This window comes from Stegostoma tigrinum, chromosome 33 (genome assembly GCF_030684315.1).
Source record: "Stegostoma tigrinum isolate sSteTig4 chromosome 33, sSteTig4.hap1, whole genome shotgun sequence".
NCBI classification, from domain to species: domain Eukaryota; kingdom Metazoa; phylum Chordata; class Chondrichthyes; order Orectolobiformes; family Stegostomatidae; genus Stegostoma; species Stegostoma tigrinum.
In genome coordinates, this window is record NC_081386.1 from 24603369 (window position 1) to 24629742 (window position 26374).

The 26374-nt window shown below is 42.5% G+C and overlaps 1 protein-coding gene across 7 annotated transcripts; it reads right to left on the minus strand.

Moving 5' to 3' along the window:
- Nucleotides 1-455: 455 nt before the first annotated feature.
- Nucleotides 456-25955, minus strand: det1 (DET1 partner of COP1 E3 ubiquitin ligase). 7 transcript variants are annotated; one of them, XR_009442900.1, is made up of 7 exons: nucleotides 25845-25955; nucleotides 25285-25412; nucleotides 22710-23896; nucleotides 14335-14525; nucleotides 12299-12490; nucleotides 10604-11072; nucleotides 456-638 (listed from the first exon to the last, which is right to left on the minus strand). XR_009442900.1 is itself a non-coding variant. In XM_048562703.2 (6 exons), the coding sequence occupies exons 3-6, from the start codon at nucleotides 23793-23795 to the stop codon at nucleotides 10883-10885; spliced, it is 1659 nt and encodes a 552-aa protein (XP_048418660.1). In that variant the 5' UTR covers nucleotides 23796-23846; nucleotides 25289-25412; nucleotides 25845-25955; the 3' UTR covers nucleotides 7386-10882. The 7 variants fall into 7 exon arrangements, 5 of the variants coding, with proteins under 5 accessions (XP_048418660.1, XP_048418659.1, XP_059495301.1 ...); XR_009442899.1 differs by having other exon boundaries at nucleotides 10114-11072; XM_048562703.2 differs by lacking the exon at nucleotides 456-638 and having other exon boundaries at nucleotides 7386-11072; nucleotides 22710-23846; nucleotides 25289-25412.
- Nucleotides 25956-26374: the final 419 nt, after the last annotated feature.

Here is a 26374-nt window from a genome sequence, read left to right on the forward strand (position 1 = left end):
ACACACAACTAAACTTTAACCAGGACATTGATATCAACCCGACAGCAACAAATAGATTATGTTGGTAAAGGGAAAATACCACAGAGTACGTAACAGACCAGCCCTTCCAAGTCTCACACCATGCTGACTGGAACTATAGTGCTGTTCAATCTCTGTCACAGGATCAAAATGGAGGAATTCCTGTCCCAGGGTGTACATGCACCAGATGGATTGCGGCAGTTCAAGAGGAAGCTCACCAGCACCTTTCCGAAGAATAATCAAAGATGAGCAACAAATTCCATTCTGAACGGTGACAGCCATACTTGTGAAAGAAATAAAGGACAGTGTCTGAGGGATAAAGTAAACAACCCTCTTGTCATCTCCTCCACTACCTCTTGAAAACTTCTATCATCAGCTGCACTTTTAATTCTGCAGAAATATTTCAAATATTAGGTTCTGAAGAACAATACCACAGCAATCATTATGTTTGGTGTTTATACAATGCATTTTTCATTTAGCATCATGTCTACATAATTAGCACCATTTTTGAAACATTGTAAACTTTGCAGTCAATCAGTGGTTTAGTAGCCAGAATTTTGAACTCATTCTCTTTCCTCTGTGTATTTTATATCCTGGAGCCCCTCAGAACATGTACTTGCCTGTAAAAGGGAAAGAAAAGAAGGGTGAGGATCAATTTACTTAGACGACAAAGTGCACTTAGAGCTTTTCACCCAGTCTATTCCTTTATAATTAAAGTACCATTCAGCTCTTGTTATGCAGACAGTACTTGAGTGCCTGGTGCTTGAAACTGCAGAGCTGTTTTTAGTTTTACAGCTGGTGCACCCACTAAAAGAAGTGTTTTATGCTCAATGAGCTTTTAATGTACTTATAGTTCCCATTTCACAAACGAGTACCACAAATTTTTAAGTGAATATGCTACTATTTCAGATTTCCAGTATTGGTGGTTTTCCTTGATGGACCAACTATGCTCTGTTAGTTTTGTTTTCCTTCAATTTCTCTGATTTATTTGCACAAACTCTAATACTAAATTGTGTGGGAAATTTGCTCCATAGGTACAATCCATGTAGTTGGCTATTACTAAAGTATGAGCTTAAATGAATCATCCTTAGGTTATGAATTTATAGATAGCATCATATCCAAGTCCAATCTGGTGCTCCATCAGTTTCCAAGCAATTTTCCAGCGGGGACCATTAAGAATTTCTTCCTCTCTGACCCCTCCCAACCTGGCACAACACTTTAAACAATGAGGGAACTTAGTGTTGTTAACCTGAGCTAATCAGGAAAACCCTGGCTGATTGAAATAACCAAGAGATTAGAATCTCCTCCATTGAAGACTGATTCTGAGTTGGCTGGCCACAGGCAGTGTACTGTGGAGGAGGGAGCTCAATTTTTGAAAAAAAAAGAAAAAAAAATATAAACAGGAAATTTAGAGTCTCCCCACTTCAGGGGACATCCTCCTAGCTGACTGGTCACAGCCAGTGTACTGTGTACAAGTAATTAAAGTGTGACTCAGTGAAGAGATACAGGCCTCTGTGCAGTTATTACAGTGGCGACAGGAGAAAACAGGATGTGCCTGAAGAACGTTCGCTTGCAACAGTCATCTTGGAGTTGAGGTAGAAGTTTCTGGCATCATGCCTTTATTTGGGAAGCTTGACTTGTTTGATCCTGCTGTCAAAGACTGGGCCTGGTATGTGGAAAGAACACACTTTTTTCCCAGGCAAATGGCATTGGGGCAGACGAAAAGCAACAAGTAATACTTCAAGCATTCAAATACTGCAGCATTTTGGGTTATGAGGCGCTTAACATTCCCAGAGGCACCAGACACTAAAACCTTCCAAGATTTGATGGATTTGGTTAAGGAATATTATTGGCCCCAAACCTCCTTTCATTCTGAAACGCTATCAGTTTTATTTGACTGCTAGAGAACGAGGGGAATGTCTACTGGAATTTCAGACAAGGTTGAGAGGCATGTGATTTTGGGTTAACCCCGAACGAGATGCTGAGAAACCATTTGGCATGTGGATTGACAATGTAACCATGCAGACGTGCCTACTAGCTGAAGCCCAAATGGACTTCAAAAAGGCACTACAACTGGCTCTGTCATGAGAAAATGCAGCAAGTGGAACATGGGAGCTACAGGGTATCCCAATGGATGTGGACACTCCTACCAGTCTAACTAAGCTTGGAGAACACCACTCGAGCATAGGCAATTGCAGACCCTCCTGCAAGGTATATTCTGAGTAGAGGGGCCCAAGCCAGCCCACAGCAGAACGTCACAACAAAGCCAATCCTTAGCCGAGTGGCTAAAAAGTTCTTTAAGATCTGGGCCAGCAAACCATTATAGTTGCTGCTGTTATGTAGATTCGAGAGGGCAAAGGATTCCTACAAGGCCTGACTTGAGTAAGAAAACTTGTAGGCCAGTACCCAGGAGATTGCACACAGTCAGAAGTTCCCATACGTATGGTTTGGAACAAATAAATTACTTAGCAACATCCAAATGAGAACCAATTAAGATTAATGTCAAGGTAAACAGTCACCCAGTTCCCACAGAGGTCCATACTGGCACAGCTGTATCTGCAGTTACAGAAGCTGTCTTTAACAAAATTCGCTCAGGAATCCTACCCTTAACTTTGCGCAAGAACTCATCCAGACTGAGAACATACACTGGAAAACCATTGCAGATTAACAGTACAACTTCGGTTCCAGTCTCCTAAGAGAAGCAGTTGGTGCGGTTACCACTGATGGTAGTAAAAAGCTTGGGCCCAAGCCTGTTGGAGCAGAATTGGTGACAAATGATTCACTTGGATAGGTTCAACATTATTGAGTTAGAAAATGGCTATCTCAGTGAGGTCCTAGTGAAATACCCAGGAGTACCATTTCGGGTATCATTAACTTGTACCCTTTCCAGTGGACAATGGAGAACATCTTACAAGGGCTACACCAGATTACCCTTTATGTGGATGATGTACTAATAACAGGGAAGACCAATTAAAAGTACTTGAAGAACTCGGTCATAGCACTTAAACATTTCTCTGAGGCAAGCATTTGCCTTAAAAGGGAAAAATGTGTATTCCAGGTGTCTCAAGTGACCTACAGAGTCAACAAAACCAGGTTACATCTGTTAGAAGAGAAAGTGAGGGTGATCAAAGGAGTCCTGGCTCCCACGTCTGCACAGGAGCTTAGGCCTTTCTTTGGGTTAGTGAATTATGACAGAAAATTCATTCAGCCTTGGAAATAGCCGTGTAGCCATGAAGTAGCCTTGAGGGAAGTGAGAAAGCAGCTATTGTCATCTAAGGTGTTGGCCCACTACAATCTAAAGTGAGAGGTAGTGCTGACATGCAATGTATCCCCATACAGTATCGGGGTAGTATTGGCCATCAGTAGCCCAACAGAGAGGAACGCCTGATAGCGTATGCTTCCCGGACTTTGGCTGATGCCGAATGCAGATGTGTCCAGTTAGAGAAGAAAGGTTTGGTAGTCCTCTCTGGTGTGAGGAAGTTCCACCAGTACCTTCATGGACAGAAATTTGTCAGAGTAACAGATCACATACCCCTGTGGGGGCTAGTGAAGGAAGACAAGACAATGCGGCCCATAGCTTCTGGTAGAATTCAGTGTTGGATTTTATTCTCAGTGTGTACAGCATGAGCTGCCTCGTACTGGCAGATAGTCCGCTAGTAGTGCCTTCCATGGAAGAATCCATTTTGGTTTTAAACTTCATGGACGTTCTTCCAGTCACTGCTGACAATATTCCACTGTGAACATAAGAAGATCCTGTCCTAGTGAAACCAATAACAGAAATAGCTCCAGCAGAGTTGCTGACGGGGAGGAGACTCCACACCAAGTCAAACTCGATATTTCCAGACCTGGGGAGGGAGGTTGGAACAGCAGCAGGAAAGCTAATGCTAGCCATATACCTCCTCTAAGTGAGAGGACAATTTAATTCAGGGGACAAAGTTACGTGCTGGATCCATGGGAACGACCCTGTATGGGTACAAGGTAAGGTTGATACATGGTCACATCACTTACAAAGTTTGGGTAGGTGATACAGTCTGGAACAAACATGTGGATCAACTGAAAGCTGTTACCTTGCAAATGGGGCAAGAGCAAAACATACCTGGCCCCTTGGAACAGCCAGAAGGCCTGATAGAAACCATAGGCTCTCACCACTCTCTTGTGTCAAGGAAACCTCAGAGTGCAAAACGGATGAGGCCTCAATGCTGTTTCCGTTGGAAGAACAGGATGAAATTCCCTCAAGATGCTCTGGACACAAGAGGCGGGCTAGGATCCAGTACGCACTGCCCATGTCAGAGTCCAAGTCACAGGAACCTGACCTGGGGTGAAAAGGTCACAAGTTACAACAGAAGGACCAGGCCTGCGTAAGCGGACTTGGGGACAGGGATATAGTGATTGTAACCAGCTGGATCTGTTGGCTATGAGATCCTTGACTGGCCCAGGTTAACAACCTCCAATCAGGAAAGCATCAATATAACCAGAAGATTCTTCCCACTTTCCCTCAGGGAGCTGGGATGCAGGTATTTCACACAGCAGTCCCATGTAACTGTAGATTGCGGTGGTTCACAGACTCCCAGCCTGAATGACTGTTTTGTGAGCTGTGGAATCTGTGGCTCATGTGTAAATTAGGTGTGGGCACTTGCACTCCCTTTTCAAGAAACTTCTTTTGTGCATTGCTAGCACTTCAGCCCTCTGCCCCTGATCTTTGGACACGGTGTGGAGAGGAGCAGGCAGGCCAGAGGATCTCCTCAAGGGTCTGCTTCTGGGCCTGGCCAAACTGGTCGTTAATAGATCCCAGCAGCAGACGATGGAGGAGGTCATTAGGAATGACTGCCTATCCCTCTTCCATAGTTAGGTCTGCCCCAGGGTGTCCCTGGAGTAGCAGCACACGCTGTGCACTGGCACTCTCGATGCCTTTGGGAGTCATGGGCAAAGTGTATTGTGAGTAGGGAGTGCTTTAATTTACCCACAAACTTTATTTTGATGTGATCCGTACCCGCCCCCTCCCTTTTTCTTTCACATAGGTACTGCCCCTACAGGGGCTCTGCTTGGTACTGATTCTTTGGTCACAGGGGTGATTTTCCTGGTGGTGAGGTGTTAATAAAGTTATTTGTACACCCGGTGTTTTTTTTCCACTGTGTGTGCGCATATGTATGTGTGTGCAGGCATGAGACAAAGGGGGAAAAAAAGGAAAGTTAAAATGTAATCAGCAGATTTAGAATCTGTACGAGGACACACTTCAGCTTCCAACGCTGCAGGAAAAATAGCCACAGCCTATTCAGCCTTTCCCTAACTCATACCATCCTAGGGCAGGGAGATCAGAATTGAATGCAATACTGAAAAAGTGGCCTAACCAACGTCCTGTATAGCTGCAACATGATGTCCCAACTCCTATACTCAACACACTGACCAATAAAGGCAAATGCACCAAACTCCTTCACGAGCCTGTCTCCCTGTGACTCCACTTCAAGGAACTATGAACGTGCACCCCAAGGTCTCTTTGTTCGGCAACATTCCTCAGGGCCCTACCATCCAGTGTAAATGTCCTACCCTGATTTTCCTTAACAAAATGCAACACCTCACATTTATCTAAATTATACTCCATCTGCCACTCCTCAGCCCACTGACCCAAGTGATCAAAGCCTGTTTGTACCTTGAGCTAAATTTTCTTCACTGTCCACTACAACATCAATTTTGGTGTCATCTGCAAACTTACAAACCATTCCTTCTCTTTCACACACAAATCATTTATATAAATGACAAAAAGCAGAGACTCAGCACTGATCACAGGTTTCCAGTCCGAAAATCAACTGTCCACCACCACCCTCTGGCTAAGTTCAAGCCAATTTTATATCCAAATTAGCTCTCCCTGGATCCCATATGATCCAACCTTGCTAAGTTGTCTACCATGCAGAACCCTGTCAAACACCTTACTGAAATAAACTCAATCAAGTTAGTGAGACACAATTTCCCATTCACAAAGCCATGTTGACCATCCCTAATCAGTCCTTGCCTTTTCAAATACATGTACATCCTGTCCCTCAGAATTCCCTCCAACAACTTATCCACCACTGAAATCAAGCTCACTGGTCTATACTGCCTTGGCTCTTCCTTAACACCTTTCGTAAATAACGGCACATTAGCCACCTTACAATCTTTCAGCACCTCACTCTTGGCTATCAATGATGTAAGTATCTTAGCAAGGGGCCCAGCAATCAATTCTCTAGCTTCCTGCAGAGTTCTGGGATGTACCTGACCTCTTCTTGGGGATTTAGTCACCTTTATGTGTTAGAAGACGTCCAGAAGCATCTTAATGAACGGTCTCCTGTTTCTAACAATGGATTTCTCTCCTGCCGTTATAAATGGATATTTGACTAGATACCTCCAGTTGAAGAGCTAACACAAAGACAGGCTTTGTGAGTTAAATGACCAATGTCCTCCCCTTTTGTATGAAATTTGATAATTTGCTAATTGTAATTTTTACTTCAAAGGGATTCACAGTAACAAAACAGAATTTGTTTAATTGTCAAACTTTGAAGATTAGAGTAGGGAAGAATCTTGAGCTACTCCCAGGACCAGGAAGCATTACGGGCAGAAGTTTAAGTGTACAGGAGGCAAAAATTAGCTTCCTGAGTATAAGCTGAAACGAAGTGATTACAGTCTCGCAGACTTAGTAGCTGATCGAGCTTACTCGCAGCAAGCATTGGGAGGCCCTTCTTCATGCATCTACGTTAATCTAAAAGACTTTCACCAAAGTGAAGTGCAGCTTTCAAATTAAGTTCCCTGCAATTGAGGAATACGTGCTTGCAGATTCATGACTGCATAGCAGTGGCATGCAGCAGATATGTTATTGTTGCTGGAGTTAAAATGAGTAGGTGGATGATGAATGGCAGGCTGGCGGTTACCACTGTGCTGGGAAGGGAGATTTTGATATTCACTAATATGAGGTCATAGCTGACAAGGGGAGGTAAGTGAAACTTTTGAGGGTAAGGCAAGGATTCTAGCGTTAAGCTATAGATTGATGACGGGAGCTCAAATGGGATTGAGGGAGATCATATCTTCAATTTGCAACATCACTGCTCCAGTGTTTGTGCTCGTCTCACAAGCAATGCTCTTGGCACTCATCATCCAGGATGGTATTCATCACAAAATCATCCTATTATGGGTGGTGGCCGGGGTCTATCCGATTTTAAGTACAGGACTTCTCACTGGGCAAAATGCTTTAAGATGTAGCAGAAGCTGCAGCAGGTTAAGCAATACAGGCTAGCACAATGTCAAGCACTGGCACACAATTATAGACACCACAACCAGTGCAGCCACCTGTAAATGTTAGTGAGGCAATGTTGAAGATGGCAAATTATATTACAGGACTGCTATCACTCATTTATGTCAGCATCTCCAGGAAGAACTACTTCATAAGAATGGGAAGGTAATCCAACGTAGCATTTAAAGTTAACACAGTATTGAATTTCAGCAGTGGCTCTTACCAGGGCTTCACTGGGAAACATGATCGCTTTGTTAAATTTCACATTTTCACTTTAACACTGCTGGTATTGCAAACTCCTTCCATCCTCCACTGACACTAGACATGCTGCACTCATAAAATCATGGCATCAGTTCCAGCAGGACAAAAACATTCCCAGTAAAACAGTGCAAATTCCTGTAACCTCAGACCCATGGAAGGAGGACAAACCTCTAGCCAACATGTTATCTTCACTGTTCTGTTTCCAGATCCTGGGTCTTTGTGACAATTTCTGTTTTTTTTATTACAACAATAGAGAACAAATTTGAAGCAAATAAATACTTTTCACAATTTCTATTATGCTTCTCTGCATTGCCAGGGTAAAGCTATTAGTTGGCCACTGAGTTCTGGGGAAAGAAAATGCTCAAATCACTCAAATTATTGGATTCTTTTAAGCCTATCAGCAGAACAGAACTTTTAGCCATTCTTAAGTCCTCAACTGACACAAGAACTGCAGTCACCCTTTTTTCTCACCCTTGCCATCTCACAACCCACTGTGAAGAAGAAAACTCAAGGAAGCCTTATCATGGAGTTCAAGAGTCCAATAATGTGAAATGGGTACAAACTTTCCAAGAGGTCAGCACAGCAACTACTACATATGGAAAATGCTGAATGGCACGAAACATTCTGTTCTTGGATTCAGCGGAAGTAGAAAGCATCAGCGATTTTCACAGGAATCCTGATTGGTTTTTGACAAGGAACAAGCAATTGTGAAGGTCTAAAACTATGGAGTTATTGACCTGGGACATGGGTAACTAAAGTCATGAATCACAATGGCTTTTTCTGGTCATGGATGGCTGCGTATATGGAAGATCAATTACATATATAAGGATCAAGAAATTCAGGCCAGACAAGAACTGGAATCAGGGTTACCTGACCTATGTAAATCAGTATCACAGGAGTTATCATGCTCACTTCGTGAACCAACAGTAGGCATTACATGTAACTTCCAAAACAACAACTAACTTCAAAGGATAAACTGGTAATTTGCCTTCTTGTTTTACTGTAATTGATCATAGGATGACCTTTCTCATTCAATCTTAATAGGCAAATCCACTATAGAATATGGATGCTCCATTCATTCTTCATCCCACCCCACCCTACAGTCTTTGCATGATTTGTGATTTATTGTGTATCCTGAGTTCCAATCAATTGATTTTTCTTTCTAAAGCTGGAACCCTTCCCAGTCATTGTTAAAGGATATGGAGACTTGGCAGGAAACAGAACAGATATAAGTGAAGCAGCATGACGTGCGTCATTGACGTCAGTAGACCGATTAGGGCAGAGTCATTTTCACAGTATACCTGGTGTTTTAATTCAGGTATCAAACCCAAATTTTGAGGAGCACTGTACCTTTTTCCAATGATAAAACTACTATCCTCAGCTGGTGTGGCCTACAGATTACTCTAGACCTACAGTCATGTAGTTGACGCATACCTGGCCTCCGAAGAATCCTCTCAGGAACCACTAAGCTGTCATTACCAGTGATACACACATTCCATGCAAGAACAAAAACAGTTGTGGTTTTCTCTTTTCCCCACACAAGCCACCTGTACCCGTGAGTTAGCCTGTCAGTTAAAGAATTAAGGGTAATTTAGGAGCTGGATTAAGATTGTCTAAACATCAGAAGTTAATGAGCACAGTGTCAGTCCAATTCATAATAAGCACAGACCAAAGAACAAAAAGAACCCCAACTGCAACACAAAATAGATTATCTCACTCAAATGGGTATAAGGGGGCAGTATTAAGCGAGCATTACTTCTCTAAGTAAGGGGTGTTGATCTATGCCAATTACAGTGGAAAGAGCTTCAATTTATATAGCACCTATCATATCCTCAGATTATCACCAACTGTTTTTCAGCCAAGAGCGTATTTTTGAAGTACAGTCACTGTTGTAATGCAAGAATAGTAACATCCAATTTGCACACAACAAGCTCCTGCCAACAGAAATGTTTGACAAACAAGATAACCAGTTAATAGTGATGTTTTTCATAGAGAAATTTTAAAAAGTGAGTACACAGTTAACCTAATAGTTTCTGGCATTGTCCACATAAGTGATATCATTGAAAGCCATCAGTACCTGACCCACTTCTATAGTATATCTTGTATATTGACACAGACAAAGTTTTTCTGCTTATATATTCTGTGCCTGTGCACCTCTTTACCTAACAAAGGAGCAGAGCTACAAAAGCTTATGATTTTAAATAAACTTGTTGATCTATAATCTAGTGTCATGTGGCTTTTGACTTTGTCCACCCCAGTCCAACACTGGCATCTCCACATCATGCGTACTGTGATAAATGAAGTAAGAAACAGAACACCAAACATGCCATATTTTCTAAAATGTTTGACAGTTGATGTGACAAATTCATACATAAAAAGGTGTTTCCAAATGTAGCATTCACATGAAGAAATAAATTTAAAGCCAATGTGTCATTTCATTTGTAAAATTAGAAATTGATGATACAGTAATTCTTATCCAAAAATATTGAAGAGTTGAAGTGTACAAAGGACACTTCAAAGTAAAATTAATTCTCGTTCAGTAAATTCACATCGATGAAATAAGAAGACTACAGTACCTTAAATTTGACAGAGCTGGTAGTTTATAGCCAGTTTCACTTGTCAAATACTGGGAGCAAATACAAAACTGCTGGAAATAAAGAGTAGGTCATAATTTTGGAGGACCACCTGATATTTGGAAGCATTCAAAACAAGGCTATTTGTCTGGACTTCCTCTTTTCAAATTGAACTAAAAAGCTTTCTATTTCCAGCATGATTCTATTTTTATTTCCAATTCTCCAAATCCCATTCACCTCCTCAGGGTCACCATCAAGACTCATTCATCTACAATTCCCAATTAAAAATGAAACTTCTTCGCCCCAACCACTAACACCCCACTACCATCCCTCTGCCCCGCTCCCCCCCCCTCCCACAATGGTAAAACTATGAACAGAGTTTATTGCACCAAGTCCACCATCTTCTAGCTGGGAATTAACTAATTAAATGTCTGGATATACCATAGTTTTAGCATTTAACATATGACAAAATAAAAATGAATAAAAGGCTCACTGGGATAGGGATAACAGTCAAGACACGCCACATACGAAAGGTTTACTTTCTGAGCTGAGACAAGTGTTGCATTAAAGCTGTTGATCATGTAGCAGGTCAGATATCGAAGATGAATCAGAAGCCTGAATATAACTTTAACCCAAGGATAATACCACTGTTGACCAACGTTCAAAATTCCACCTTTGGTAGTTTGAGGTTTGTTAGGATCTATTCATGACAGTCCACGAAGGTCCACAGTAAATCCAAGCAGCACAACTGCTTACTGATTGCACACTGTCATCATACACACGTGTGCCGCATGTGAAAACTAACAACATATTCTGCGTTAGTCCTCTGCACTGATATGGCAAATGGCTCAAAAGGATGAAAGGTGAAAGCCACTAGGCGTCGCACTGTGTGGTTAATTGGCCGTCCCAGGAGCCCCGCTTGGATTTTAAACTTAAGCAGACCTGAATCCCGAGCATAAAATCTGGAAACAAAAAAAAAATTCTTTGTAAACATCAGCAGCAACAGACTACCAATACAATGCCTCAAATATTGCAATCACAGTTAGAGTTCAGTTATAAATGGAGCTGAAACGTGTTGAGCATACTGTCCCCCAGAAGGATGCTAAGCTGTAGAAAGAAATCACAAAGTGTTCTACCCAGCATTGTACTGTACTATACAGACCAGAAAATTCTAGTTTCTCTTCCTGACTTGCATAGAATTAGAGGTGCCAGCGTGCTGCTACATCTGAGAAGGACTGTGTCGTTTTATTTCTGTGCGCTTTAAAACTGTGGGCTGAAATGAAAAGAACCATTTTGAAGCGAGAGATTTTCACAAGAAAACAGCTGCATGTTTTGAAAGCAAATAATCTGATACCTATTGTGCAGTCACACTGTAGCTGAGGGGGTGTTTCAAGTGAAGCTGACTGGTATGAATTAGTGGCCAGTTACCAATAACAAGATGACAGCTCTGCGGTGCAATGGAGAGTGCACAGGACTTCTAAAGAGCTGGTATTCAAGTCCCACCAGAGTCAAGTCTGGGGCCCTCTTGTAGCTCTGTGTTAGTATCCCCACCCCTGGACTGAGAGGCCTGGTTTCAAGTCCCACCTGCTCCAGAGTTGTGTAATAACATCTCTGAATAGGTGAAGAGAAAAATAGGTAAATATTTTTTAAAAATAGAAAGTTAATGACACAGGTCCTCTGTAGCCAATTGAGATTGTTGTGTCAAGTAGACGAACAGCCCAGAGTATGAACAAGGCAGTGAGAAGCTAGTCAGACTAAGACAGACCCAGATCTGCAGCAGCTACAATCGCTACTTCTCTGCACTTTAAGCCTGAGAAAGCCATCCTATCTTTCCGTCAGCAGATGCTGTAAACTGTGACTTTGAATTTGATAAGTCAGGTAACTTACAGTGAATCAGACCCATAACCTTTTCAAAGGTGGTGGTGAAATAGTTGAAGGAAAGTGTAAAACAGCATGGGAAAAGAATAGTTGAATATAATCAAGTGGTTGGCTCATTCAGAGATAGTACAGACACAATGGGTTGAAATAATCTCAACTCCAAATTTTATGAGTAAGAACCCAGATGTAGAAGTCACATTTCATGGACCTGAAACAGTTAAAACCGTACCCTGAAATTAGCATTTGCCCACATAACATTTAACCAGGGAACAGATGCTCCCCTTAAACCAACAGCGATGGTTTACGTTACCTGATAGGATGATCACCACAAGTCTTGGGCCGTTCCATGACAGAGACCCACTTGTCATCATAGCTAAACAAAGAGAGATCAAGGTATGGACTGCTGCTGTAGGACTGCGCACTGATTGGCAGCTGCCCAAGGAGTCGCCTCACTGCCTCTGTATGTCCCCCATATTTGGCATTCACGATAGTGTCTTTAAACCTATAAATAAAGGTCACAATTGGAATCAGGTGCTGCAGTCTCTTCTTTGACACAGTCTATGGATTTATACAATGAGCACGGAGCAAAAAAAAATGCAAAAGTGAGCAAAATCAAGCATATGAAGTCTCTGCTGAGAATTTGATGGAAATACAGTTCCAATTGTTAAGGCTGATTACTACCACAGATAAAGCAGTCAAAGGAGGACTCAAGGATTAATGAGTGAATGAGAACACAGTATTGCATTGCATTGCATCGCATCGCATTATTTCTATAAGCTTCAAGCAGATGCACAATCACCAAATTGTTTTTAAGTGCAAGGGATTGTTTTATTGCAAGTGCTGCCAGATCTGCTGAGTTTCTCCAGCACTTCAGTGCTTGTTCCAGATTTCCAGCATCCGCAGCATTTTATCATTTATAAGATATTCATGAATGTTCTAACCTTATATATGCACACGTAAGCACACAAAGTCATAAAACTGCTCAAGATGGAGAATGTCTTGAAGATTTGTTACCATGGCAATGTCTCATGTCCATAATGAGTTGTTTTTACAATGAACGTGCAAAGCCATGAACTAATGAAGTAGACTGCAATGTCACATGAATCTGCAATAAACTGCCGTACAGAGAATAAGCGGAGCTAGTCAGCGAACAACTGATAGTCTTTAAGCTATCAGAAACAATTTCTAATTTAAAAGAAAGCCCAAAGGAGGAAAGATACATATTGGCAAGAAACGTAGGCCATTCAGTTTGCAGTATATTGACAGATGAATTATTATGTGATCAAATCTCCAGGAATAGATTCATAAAAAGAGGTGGCAATTATTGTTGAGCTAAGAATTCTTGCTAAGACACCAGCAGTATTTCCTTTTCTTTGGTGTTTTGACACCCTTTTAATCGAGACAGCACATTATCCATCTTCCCCTACTGTCTGCCTCTCCTGCTGCGTGCAGTACTCCCAACAGAGCAGTATCTCACTAACAAATCACCCTTAATTTTATTAAAGAGTGCAGCAAGCTCAAAGATGGTCCACACTGACTTCTAACGTGGATGCATCTATCTGGCACTCTAAACTTCTCACAAAGGGCAGAAATCGGTCAATCATGAAACATGTCCCGTAAGGGCTTTAGCTGCTGAATACCTCAGTGGTGGCTTTATCAATACAAACCCTGCCCAAATGCAGCATTAACATCTAGAACACATTCAGTTGTACGCGGTTAGAAAAACAGTGCCCAACTTCTTTCAGGACAGAGTCAAAACAAAATGAAGCTATGAGTGACAAAATTGTAACAATCTACTAATATGTGCTATTACAAATCTTGCAGAGTACACTTCCTCAACTCTCAACACGTGTCTCTGTCCTACATTCTCTTATTTGTTTATCACAGTGAATCTCATTTTGCCCAATTTTCTCCTCTTCTACACAGAAGTGATGTTTACATCAGTGCATTGCTGCAGTGCAGCACTGTATCAAAGAAACTTTGTGCCATATTTAAATTCATGCTACGAGTTGGACTGAAGGGTCTGTTTCTGTGCTGTATATCTCCATGACTACTGTATTGTGAATTCTGCAAGGTGGACTCCGCTGAGACACTGTACAAGCAAGGGGAGATTCTGATAATGGCATGCTTCTTCCCTTCACAGATGCAGATTGCCAAATGACCTATTCTCTGCATCTTCTATGTTGACTTCGAATTCGCTTCAGAAACACTGACAGGCAGTCAGGAAATTTCTCTAAAGTGAATTCAGAACACGTAGCTTTATGTTTCTGGCAGTTAGGCTTCCTCAGGTCAATAAACACAGACAGAAAGTGGAATATAGAATAAGGCATCAACAGGGTCACTCACCTTCGCTGAATTTGTCTGGCAAAGTTATTGCTTGATGCTGAGCAGGGAAACTGCACAGCCTCACTGTGCAGTGTAGCGTTCCGATAGAGATCACAAAAATTTTCAAATAACTGTAAAAGCTCATCACAAGTATTCTCAAAGACAGCCAGAACCCGGGTGGTCACCATATTGTACACAACAAAGAATGACGGCTGTGGGGAACAGAAGCAGAATAAGACAAAGAAGAAAAATTAATTTGAGGTCAAATCAATACTCATTTGCAGACAGTCAATTAATAACCCTGGACGTGGTCTGGAGGGAACTGTCACAGCTGCTCAGAGAGTGAAAACAGCTCAGTAGCACCTGCTCTGAAACATTAACTCGAAATCAGACTGATGCAGTGGGGTGGAGGAAGAGGCAAGATAAAGTTGCCATTGTCTTATAAGACCTTAAGGCTCCTCTCCGATGGTCGTGTTAACTGGAAAGTCACCACCTTGCTGGAATGGGCCGGCGAGGGGAAGAGAGGTGGAGGAAGCAATTCAGCTCACTGTAAGCAACCATTTCAATGAACTGGTTTTCCAATGCAACAATTTCTCCTAAAATCCACCAGCTTTTATCTCCCTCTTCCAGGATTTCACGCCAGCAAAATCCTAGAAAGTGTTCACAGGTGACCATCAATTTGAATTTGTGTAGTGCACAGTTCAGTGATCAATGCAAAGAGACAAATTAGGATGAAGACAAGGCTGTTTCACCTCTAGTTCACTTTGCCATTCAATAAGATCAAGGCAACTGTGATTGTGATCTCAAATCCACATTCCCACCTATCCCTGAAAACCATGACTGCTTTGTTAGTCAAGGATCTCTCTATCTCTGTTTGTTTTCTGGGAAGGGATTCAAAAATCAGACAGAAATAGATTCTCATTCTCATCTTGAAAGAGAAACCCATTATTTATAAACTGTGTCCCATTTCTAGTGTCTCTCAAAAGGGGAAAGCACCCTTCCTTTAACAACCTGTTCAACAGGATTTCAGTTAAGATCACCTCTTTTTCTCCTTAAAGCCAATGGACCCAACCTGCCCAAGGTGATATACAGATGAGCGTTAGGGATGGAAAGAAAATAGAGACTGCAATAATAAAGTTGAAGCTGTAAACATATAAGCCGGAATCAGAGGAAGAGTCTATACGCAGAGGGTTTTAGGGTAATTAATTTGGGAAATGAGTGATGAACAAATTTAATGTTATGACAGAGACTAATATTAGAATTTAGACAGATTTCATGCTTATAACTACAGCTCTGCGGTGATGGTATTACAACAGAATCTGTAAGAGTCACAGACGTATACAACGGTTTCAAGAGTTCAGGGTAGGGACGCAGACGAGCAATGTGAATAGATCTGCTAATGAGCAAATGTGAGGTTAAATATTTACCACAGACTTCATCATTAAATCAAGATTATCAAACACAGAAGGTAACCCAGCATAAACCTGACCTAATCAGAGAACCAACAATTCACCATGGCTACTTGGACATATCCTTCCAAACCTATGACTACTATCAAACTAGAAAGACATGAGAACACCACCACCACCTGCAAAGGCCCCTCCAAATCACACACTGTCCTGACTTGGAAATATATTGCTTTCCTGAGTTGAAATCCTGTAAACTCCCTACAGAATAGCATTGTGGGTGTACTGACAGCAAATGGATAGTAGCAATTCAAGAAAGCAGTTCACCACCACCACCATCTCAAGGGTAAATAGGGATGAGCATAAATGTTGGCTTAACCCAGTTTGCCAATGACTTGAATTTTTTTTTAAAATCTACATTCACCTTCTTGCCCCTGGATCCCAAATGATTTTACCACACCATTTTTCCAGCGCCCGCTCCCCCCCACCCCCACCAGTAGTTGTTTCACGGGAGGTACACAGCAAAATAAAGCCAATTATTGCTCAAACCTAAATTCCTTTGAGAAGGTGGTGCTGAGTTAACCTCTTGAACCACTCCATTCTTTGTAGTGAAGGACATCCACTGTTCTGTTAGGGAGAGAGTTCCAGGGTAATGACCCAGTGACACTAACGGAACAGCGACAGTTTCAAGTCAAGACACTTGGTCAGGGAACTGGCAAGGGGCAGGATTCAAATACCTCTACAGCACTTCTTCTTCAAGGCATAGCAGTCAGGGTTATAAAAGTGGTGTCATGGTTTTGCCAAGTTGCAGCAGAACATCTCATTTTTTAGAAATTAGTTCATGGAATGTAAGCATTGCTGATTGGGCCAGAATTTGCTCCCCACGTGCAGGTGGTGTTGAGCTGCTTTCTTGTACCATTGCAGTCGACTTGGTCTCTGAACCCCCACAATCCTGTTAAGGAAGGGCCTTCTACGATTTTAACCCAGCGACACTAAAGCAGCAGTGGCACATTGTCAAGTCAGAATGTTGAGCAATGTGGAGGGGAACTTGCAGGTACTGGTGTTCCAAAGTATCAACCACCCTTGTCCTTCCAGGTATCAGTCAGTGGTTGTGGGTTTGGAAGGTGCTATTTAAGGAGCTTTGGTGAATTTCTGTAGAGGATTTTGTCACTTGTACATACTGCTGCTACTTTGGTGGTGGTGGGAGTTAATATTTGTAGCTGCGGTGCCAACCAAACAGCTGCTTTGTCCTGGATGATGTCAAGAAAGTATTGAATTTCATTGAATGTATTGAAGTTCATCCATGTAAGTGGGGAGCATTCTATTCGACTCCTGACTTATACTTCATAGATGGCTGACAGACTTTGGGGAGTCAAGAGATAAGATTATTCGCTGCAGTATTCCAACTCTGACCTGCTTGTGTTGCCATAGTATTTACTTGGCTACTGCAGTTCAGTTTCTGGCTAATGGTAACCGCAACATGTTAATAAAAACAAAGCCAAAAGAACTGCAGATGCTGTAAATCAGAAACAAAAAAGCATAAGTTGCTGGAAAAGGTCAGCAGATCTGGCAGCATCTGTGAAGAGAAATCAGAGGTCTACTTTTCAGGTCCAGTAACTCTTACTCAGAACTGAGGAAGGGTCACCTGAATTGAAATTCTAACTCTGATTTTTCTTCCCAGAAGCTGTGTGACCTGCAGCAACTTCTCTTGATGTTAAGAGTTGGGTATTCAGCGACAGTCATACCACTGAATGTCATGGGCTGATCGATGCATTCTCTCTTGTTGGAGGTTGTAATTGCCTAGTTCTTACGTAGCTTGAATTTTACTTCTTATTTGTCATTCCAAACCCAGATATTGTCTAGATCCTGCTGTATTTAGACATGGATAGCTTCAGTATCTCAGGAGGTGTGAATGACACTGAATATCTCTACTTCTGACCTTATGAAGAAGGGAAGGTCATTGATGAAGCAGCTGTAGATGACTAGGCCTGGAACACTACCCTAAGAAACTCCTGCACATTCTTGGGAGTTGAGATGGCTGACCTCCAAGAAGGACTGCCAACTTCCTTTGTGCTAGGTACATAAACATAGAAAATAGCAGGAGTAGTTCAATCAGCCCATCGTGCCTGCTTTGCTATTCAAAATGATTACAGCCAATCCTCTGTCGCAATGTCATTCTCCCACTCTCCTCATAACCCCTAAACATTTTTAGGTGTTTAAAAATCATTTTTTTTAAATACACTCAGTGATTTAACCTGTACAGCCTTTCAGGGTAGAGAATTTCACTGGTTCACCACTGTCTGAGAAGAGTAAAGAAACTTATGTCACAGAAAAGCACACAATATTCCTGATGCAATGTCACAGAGGTCCTGTACATCTACAGTAAAGCTTCCTTGCTCCTGTACTCAAACCCTCTTGCAAAGAATGCCAACATACTATCTGCTTTCCTATTTGCTACATCTGCATGCTTGCTGTCAATGACGTACATAAGATCAGTACTCAGTTCCCTTATACATCAATCTTTCCCAATCTATCACCACTGAAAGAATATTTTGCAATTTTGTTTTTCATAGTGTACAACCTCACACGCATACGTAGTATACTGCACCTGCCATATATCTGTCCACTTACTCAACTTGGCTAAATCAACCCACAGACTCAGTGATAATGGGAACTGCAGATGCTGGAGAATTCCAAGATAACAAAATGGGAGGCTGGATGAACACAGCAGGCCAAGCAGCATCTCAGGAGCACAAAAGCTGACGTTTCGGGCCTAGACCCGAAGGAAGTGCTTGGCCTGCTGTGTTCATCCAGCCTCACATTTTGTTATCTCAACCCAGATTGTTCACTTTATCCCCTCCAATCACGATTCCACCTAGTTTTGTGTCATCTAATTGGAAACATTTCACTTGATTCCATCATCCACATCGTTGATACATACTATGAATAGCTGAGTTCCAAACATGCACTGAGGTACCCCACTAGTCACTGTCTTCCTCTCCAAGAACAACCCATTTATTCCTACTCAGTATCCTGTCAGCTAGCCAATTCTCAATCCATCCAAATATACTAGCACCAAGCCCATATGCTTTGATTTTGTACAATAACCTCTTTCGCTGGACTTTTTCAAAAGCTTTCTGGAAGTCCAAATACATCATGCCATTAGCTTCCCCTCATCTATTCTACTAATTACATATTCAAAAAAACTCCAATAGCTTTATCCATAATCTTTGCAGTATCTAGTGCCTTTGGCCATTTCTTAACATCGCGTGGAGTGAATCGAATTAGCTGAAGACCGACACCCATGATGCTGGAACCTCACATGGAGGACAAAATGATCTTCCAAAAGCATTTCTGGCTGAGGTTTGCTGTAAATGCTTTAGCTTCATCTTTGCACTGACATGGTGGATTCTTCCATCATTGAAGATGGGGATATTTGTGAAGCATCCTCTTGTAGTGAGTTGTTTGCTTGTCCACCACCACTTGTTATTGGATGTGGCAGGGCTGCAGAGTTTAGATGTGATCTGTTGGCAGTGGAATCACTAAACTCTATCTATCACTTGCTGCTTATCCTGTTTCTCACAGAAGTAGTCCTGTTTTGTGACTTTACCCGGTTGCGACCTCATTATGAGGTACACCTGGTACTGCTCCTAGCATGCCTACCCGCACTCATCATTGAGCTTAGGTTGATCTCCTCGCTTGATGGTGATGGTAGGGTGGGAAAAAATGTTGGACTAGGAGGTTGCAGATTGTGCTAGAGTATAATCTGTTGCTGCTACTGGACAAGTGCACCTCATGGATACCCATTGAAGTTGATGGATCTGTTCGAATTTTCTTTCATTTAATATGGTAAGAGTACCACACAACACAACGGACAGTACCTTAATGTGAAGATGAGACTTAATTTCCATAGCACTGTGCGGTTGGCAAACCTAATGCCATTATCTGAAAAATGCAGCCGTGGAGGCAGAGTGGTGAAACTGAGGTTAAGTATTTCCCCCTTTTTTTGATTCCCTCACCATTTGCTGCAGACCCAGACTAGCAGCTATGTCCTTTAGAACTTGACTAGTTTGGTCAGCAGTGGTGTTAATGAGCCAGTCTTGGCAATAGGCCTTGAAGGCCCCAGTGAGGGTACAATCTGCACACTTGACACTTTCAGTACTTCCTGCAAGTACTGTTCAATATGGAGGAGTATTAATTCATCAGCTGGGAATACATGGTAATCATCAGGTGCCCTTGCACATGTTTAACCTGAAGCCATGAGCCTTCATGGGGACTGGAGTCAATTTTCCTCCTGACTGTATACCAGTGTGCTAACATCTTCCTGCAACTTTTCTGCCTGTGGGCCATGAGTGCTTCTGAGCCACTCTTCATAATGCACACTGAAGTCCCCCACAGGAACAGGCTGGAGTTCACACTTATTAGCCTAGCGATACTGATAAAGAAAGATCAAGAAAATATCAAGAGTGACCTAGATTTCTTCCTCGCCCACACCTTTATTAAAGGCACTACCTCTGGCTGGGCTACTGTTTAAATGACTTTTGACATCTCACCCATGTATCCATTATCAAAAGGAGACTGAGCAGGCTTTTCAATTGCAGGTGGCCTCACCTCCAATGGCAATCTGATCCTTACACAGAGGTACCTCGTAGCAAGAGTCATGGAACGAGGTTGAACTCAAACAATACAGTCAATTTCTAACAATCACTTACATTTCCCCAGTACTCAGTATGCACAAGGAGAATACTTCCATTATACATGGAGCAGGCTGGAGAACGGAAAGAGGCTGACAGAATTCTGAAGACATGATCAAGAATAAACTGTTTTTATTTCTGAAGCAGGAGACAAACTATCCATACCATGCTGCAGCATCAGCTGTACTACTTGGCTCAGGTGATGTGCCTCAAAAGTTGAAACAAAACATCTGTGGATCCTTCCTGTGAGATTTTGTAATATACTTATTAATATCTGAGCAACGTTACTCCAAAAACAACCTTTCAATGCAGAAACCACCTCCCATACTACCAGCAGTGATATCAGGGGCTGGACTCCAGCTTTTCTGAAAACATATATAATAAAAGTGTGCCTACAAATTTTAGACTTTTCCCTTAATGGACGACTCAAAACCACGGTTTCCGGATGGGAGTTTGCTTGCTGAGCTGGAAGGTTAGTTTTCAGACGTTTCGTCACCATTCTAGGTAACATCATCAAGCCTCCGATGAAGCGCTGGTGTTATGTCGCGCTTTCTATTTATCTGTTTAGGTTTCCTTGGGTTGGTGATGTCATTTCCTGTGTTGGTGATGTCATTTCCTGTTCTTTTTCTCAGGGGGTGGTAGATTGGCTCCAAATCAATGTGTTTGTTGATGGAGTTCCGGTTGGAATGCCATGCTTCTAGGAATTCTCGTGTGTGTCTCTGTTTGGCTTGTCCTAGGATGGATGTGTTGTCCCAATCAAAGTGGTGTCCTTCCTCATCTGTATGTAAGGATACTAGTGATAGTGGGTCATGTCGTTTTGTGGCTAGTTGATGTTCATGTATTCTGGTGGCTAGCTTTCTGCCTGTTTGTCCAATGTAGTGTTTGTCACAGTTCTTGCAAGGTATTTTGTAGATGACGTTCGTTTTGCTTGTTGTCTGTATAGGGTCTTTTAAGTTCATTAGCTGCTGTTTTAGTGTGTTGGTGGGTTTGTGGGCTACCCTGATGCCAAGTGGTCCGAGTAGTCTGGCAGTCATTTTGGAAATGTCTTTGATGTAGGGGAGAGTGGTTATGGTGGAGAGTGGTTATGGTTTCTGGGCCCGTTTTGTCTGTTTCTTTTGGTTTGTTGCTGAGAAAATCGGCGGACTGTATTCATTGGGTACCCGTTCTTTTTGAATACGCTGTATAGGTGACTTTCTTCCGCTCTTCGTAGTTCCTCTGTGCTGCAGTGTGTGGTGGCTCATTGGAATAATGTTCTAATGCAGCTTCGTTTGTGGGTGTTGGGATGGTTGCTCCTGTAGTTCAGTATTTGGTCCGTATGTCAGGGTAGCCCACAAACCCACCAACACACTAAAACAGCAGCTAATGAACTTAAAAGACCCTATACAGACAACAAGCAAAACGAACGTCATCTACAAAATACCTTGCAAGAACTGTGACAAACACTACATTGGACAAACAGGCAGAAGGCTAGCCACCAGGATACATGAACATCAACTAGCCACAAAACGACATGATCCACTATCACTAGTATCCTTACATACAGATGAGGAAGGACACCACTCTGATCGGGACAGCACATCCATCCTAGGACAAGCCAAACAGAGACATGCACGGGAATTCCTAGAGGCATGGCATTCCAACCGGAACTCCATCAACAAACACATTGGCTCCAAATCAATCTACCATCCCCTGAGAAAAAGAACACGAAATGACATCACTAACACAGGAAATGACATCACCAACCCAAGGAAACCTAAACCGATAAATAGAAAGCGGGACATAACACCAACGCTTCGTCGGAGGCTCACTGATGATGTGACCTAGAATGGTGACGAAACGTCTGATAACTGGGCCCAGCTGGCGCCTTCCCCAACTGGGACTGTGCGGGGTGACGACTGCCGGGGTATTTTCTTTGCTTTGTTTTTTTTCCTTCTTTGCTTGTTTTTTTCCTTTAGTTGGTGTACGTACCCCCTGGGTAACCCGGAGCGGCTTGCATGACTGGGTAGGTGTATAAATGTTTTATTTTTTGTACATCTTATGAATAAAGTATATTTTTTCAAATAAGAAAAAGTGACGAAACGTCTGAAAACTAATCTTCTAGCTCAGCGAGCAAACTCACATCCAGAAGTTCAACCTGAGCTACAAATCTTCTTAAAACTCGCTAGCACCATGGTTTCCCCACCCGTCACCACAATCAAGGCCTGTGTAGCACCATCTTTTTCATTCCACTAACCATCATTAAGCCTCATCATAGTGAACCACTTAAAGCCTGTAACCATTCACCAGTGGTCTGTACCTGAGAGGGGTCGGTGACCCGAAGGGTCACCACATCCTCGCTTGTGTACTTGATCAGGAGGTGGTTCTCATCCAGAAGCTGCATCTTCCACATCCGTAGCTGCTGCAACTGGTCGAAATACTGAAAGAAACGTCGCTTAGAAGCAGCGCTTCCATCACTCTCTGCCCTTTGCCACAGGTATACCAGCAGCCGATGCTTTAAAGAGTTCAACGTTTTCTCCTTAAAAGGGCGTGACGGGGCATTTTGCGTGTCACCCTGCACTTCAGGATACACGGCTGAAACAGTGAGGAGGTCATCTTCATAACAGAAGCGCCCAATGGTTCGAACATCGATGAAAGTTCCTTCTGGGGTAACTTGGAACACATGAATGGTCTGATGCTGCACAGAGAGGATAGCCAAGATATTCTTATACAGGTAGAGCCCTTGGTTGTGCGAGAGAATGACCTTGTCGCACTTAAAGGTCCTCGTGTCACAAAGACTCCCTGTGTGCAGGTCAATGATGTGCAGAGAGTAATCTTCTAACGGTGAGCGAGGGTTTGGTGTAACAGACTCATTGTTTCGGTAAACGTCAAAGAAGAGAGGATGAGGCTCCTCAGGGAGATAAGCAGCAGAGCCAACAATGACATACCGGCAATCATCAGTAAACAAACTGCACTCACGATTCAGGTGCTCCCCATTCGACGCTACGCTAGTGACGTGCAGCAGGACAAAGAAGCGCTCAAACAATTTGCCGCGGATGTTGACAGACTGCAGATCATTGGCACCATTCAGCATGATCTCCCCATCGTAGCCCTGAAGGAGGTCCTCAGCTGCCTGACAGCCCTGGTATTCATAGATCTCCAATGAGGTTTGGTCCAGGGAAAATGCAATGAAATAGCGGCCATCAGGAGAGAACTTACGCAGGAAACACGGCGGCTTTTCTACGTTAACCACAGTGAAGTTGGGAAACACATTCTGATGCAGGCAACGCACCATGTACCAGTGAGCTCCAGGCCTGCCGGAATAGATCCTCCGGCGCTCCAGGCGGTAAACAACATTCTGATTCTCGATGCGACGAGGTTTGATGGTGGGTTCATCATCATCCATTCTCAGCCATCACCACATCTTGTAAAACAAAGAACTGCGAATGCTGGAAATCTGAAAAAAAAACAGAAATTGCTGGAGAAACTCAGCAAGTCTGGCAGCATCTGTAAAGAGAAGCAAAATTAACGTTTCAAGTCCAGCGACCTTCTTCAGAACCATATGTTGTATCTACACCAGTAAACGGAATACTGAAAAGCAGAGTCTGTCATCTAGTCAGTAATCAGAATATCAGAAAGAAAATATAAATAAGCAGGATTCTCTCTGAATCATTGTCTGTTATTTATCCAATGAGTACTTGTCTACCTTTTGCTTGATGCATTAGAGAGGGCACAGGAAAGGTGTTGTTCCAGGGATGAGGCTCTGCAGTAATGAGGATAGATTACAGGAGCAGGACTATAGCCTTTAGAGAAAGTTGAGAGGAGATTTGATGGAGATGTTTAAGAACATGAGTGATCGAGACAGAACAATGATGACAAACTGTCCCCATATCCAAAAGGATCAAGATCCACAGAACATCGATTTGAAGTGACTGGCGAAAGAACCAAAGATAAACTTTTTTTTAAAGCGGTGAGTGGCTCAGATCTGGGAAGTACAATCTAAGGGTATGATGGACACAGATTCAACTATAAATTTCAAAAGGGCATTGGATAACTATCTGTTAAAAAAAAATTGCAAGGCTACAGGGGGGACAAAAAGGCATAAGACTAGCTGAAATGCTCTTGCAAATATGGACACAATGGCCTCCTTTGTACTGCAACCATTTATGATGGTCCAGCAGTTAATAAATTGCTACATATGCAGGTTTGAAATTTTGTTCTTTACCTAGTGGAAATTTTAAAAAAACAGACCATTACGAATTATGTCCTCCTAAACACAGGCTGATCCAAAGAAAGCATTTTGAACAGTGCAATACATGAGTACTGGGGGTAAAGTCCAACACTAGTGGTGGCATGAAGTTAAAATATCCTTTAAAACAACCTATTTCTTCCATTCCATTGTGTTGCTTTTGCCTTACATCCAACGTACTGTCAATTCTCACAGTCATTACACTGAATCACATCATATAAAGACCAATGCCTGGCTTGTATGAATGGCGCAGTTTTACTTCTAAAAATCCTTCTTACCATATCAAGAAGCAGCCTCTAAGGATACAAAGGTTTGATTAAGAATATAACAATAGCTGTGTCTCCTACACTAAACAAATTTAAAGGATTTTTCCCAAGCCAACACTATATTAGCCACCTTCCGGTCTGTGGCTACTACTCTTATTTTCAATAATCTTGAATGATGTCCAATCACCCCAAGCGAACCTTCTCAGCCTATGTGTGATTACCCAATTTGAATCCCAGATTTCCTTTCAGTGGATTCTTTTCTAATCTTTTCTTTTTTCAATCCCACCATACGTTCTCAAAAAAAGGAATTTAACTGCTGCTCAAGAGATCCTGACGTGCTACAACTCTACATTTGGCAGAAAAGTCAAATGTAATCTTACCTACAGAATGCTGAAGTGAGCATGTGAATGGCCTTTTGGGTAGATATTCGCAACCAGTTCTGTTGATGTGAGCATGAGAAAAATGGTGCACCAAATACATGGACCTCTCTTGCCAGTTAGTCAATAAGCTTGAAAAAGAAAATATAGATATTTTCTAATGAACCTGTTCAGATGTGTTCTGAAACATCACTGGGGCAGACTGGGCTTGAATCCGGGCCTCCTAGCTCGGAGGTAGGGACCCTACAACTACTTCACCCCTTTTTTAATCCCTACAAATGAGCAGCAATCTTCAATTTTAACACTTTGAGAACGTGATTCATGAAGAAATGGGCAGATACATGCAGGCTTTGGCTGTCAAACTAATGAAACAAACTTACAGATTAATTGTTAACCGTTCTGCACAGAAAGAGGACAACCACCAGACAATCAAAGAAGCTCATACAAGGCCAGCTCCCGTCCTTGGCGCTCCCAAACAGTGACCCTGGGCTGATGTGTCCCACAGCCGAATGTCTACTATCAGGGCACTCCCTCACTCTCTCCTCGGGGCCTACCACACTCACCTCATCCACACGGTACAATAGCCAGGCCAGAGATCCCGTTCACCGCCCAGCTCCTCACCAACTCCAAAGTACAGCGCGGCAGCCCCTAGAGAGAGTCATCCAGCTCCGGGCAGCCTATCCTACAATGCACCGCGCATCCGCAGCGCCCCCCCAAAGAAGACAAGGGACTTTCACCCTGCACTTTCCACGTTCTGCCTTTAGAGGGCGCTCCAGCCTCTCTCTCTCCATTTTTCTGTTGTCACCAATCCGTTGGAGCCAGAGTAAATCAACGAAATCAACAATATGTCTAATTTTTCACCCTTACCCCACTTTTACCCTTTCCTCACCCGAAACACTGACCTAGGTTAGGGTACAATGTTGTGCGAATAGCCACAGTACATCATTGGCAAAGTCAAATAATGACAAATTACGACCTGAGGGAAGTAAGTTCTAATGAATCCTGCCCAACTTTGTCTCTGCAAATAGAGTAAGTAGTTAATAAATATTTGTTATTGTTGAAAAGAACACATATTGCCACAGTTTTCATTTTG

What these genes read in the sequence shown, in the direction of transcription:
- det1 (XM_048562703.2), bottom strand. Translation starts at nt 23,795, where the DNA reads ATGGATGATGATGAACCCACCATCAAACCTCGTCGCATCGAGAATCAG. An exon ending in GCCAGACAAATTCAGCGAAG is followed by an intron (nt 12,491 to 14,334) that starts GTGAGTGACCCT and finishes CTTTATTTATAG; the next exon opens with GTTTAAAGACACTATCGTGA. An exon ending in TGTGGTGATCATCCTATCAG is followed by an intron (nt 11,073 to 12,298) that starts GTAACGTAAACC and finishes TTTTGTTTCCAG; the next exon opens with ATTTTATGCTCGGGATTCAG.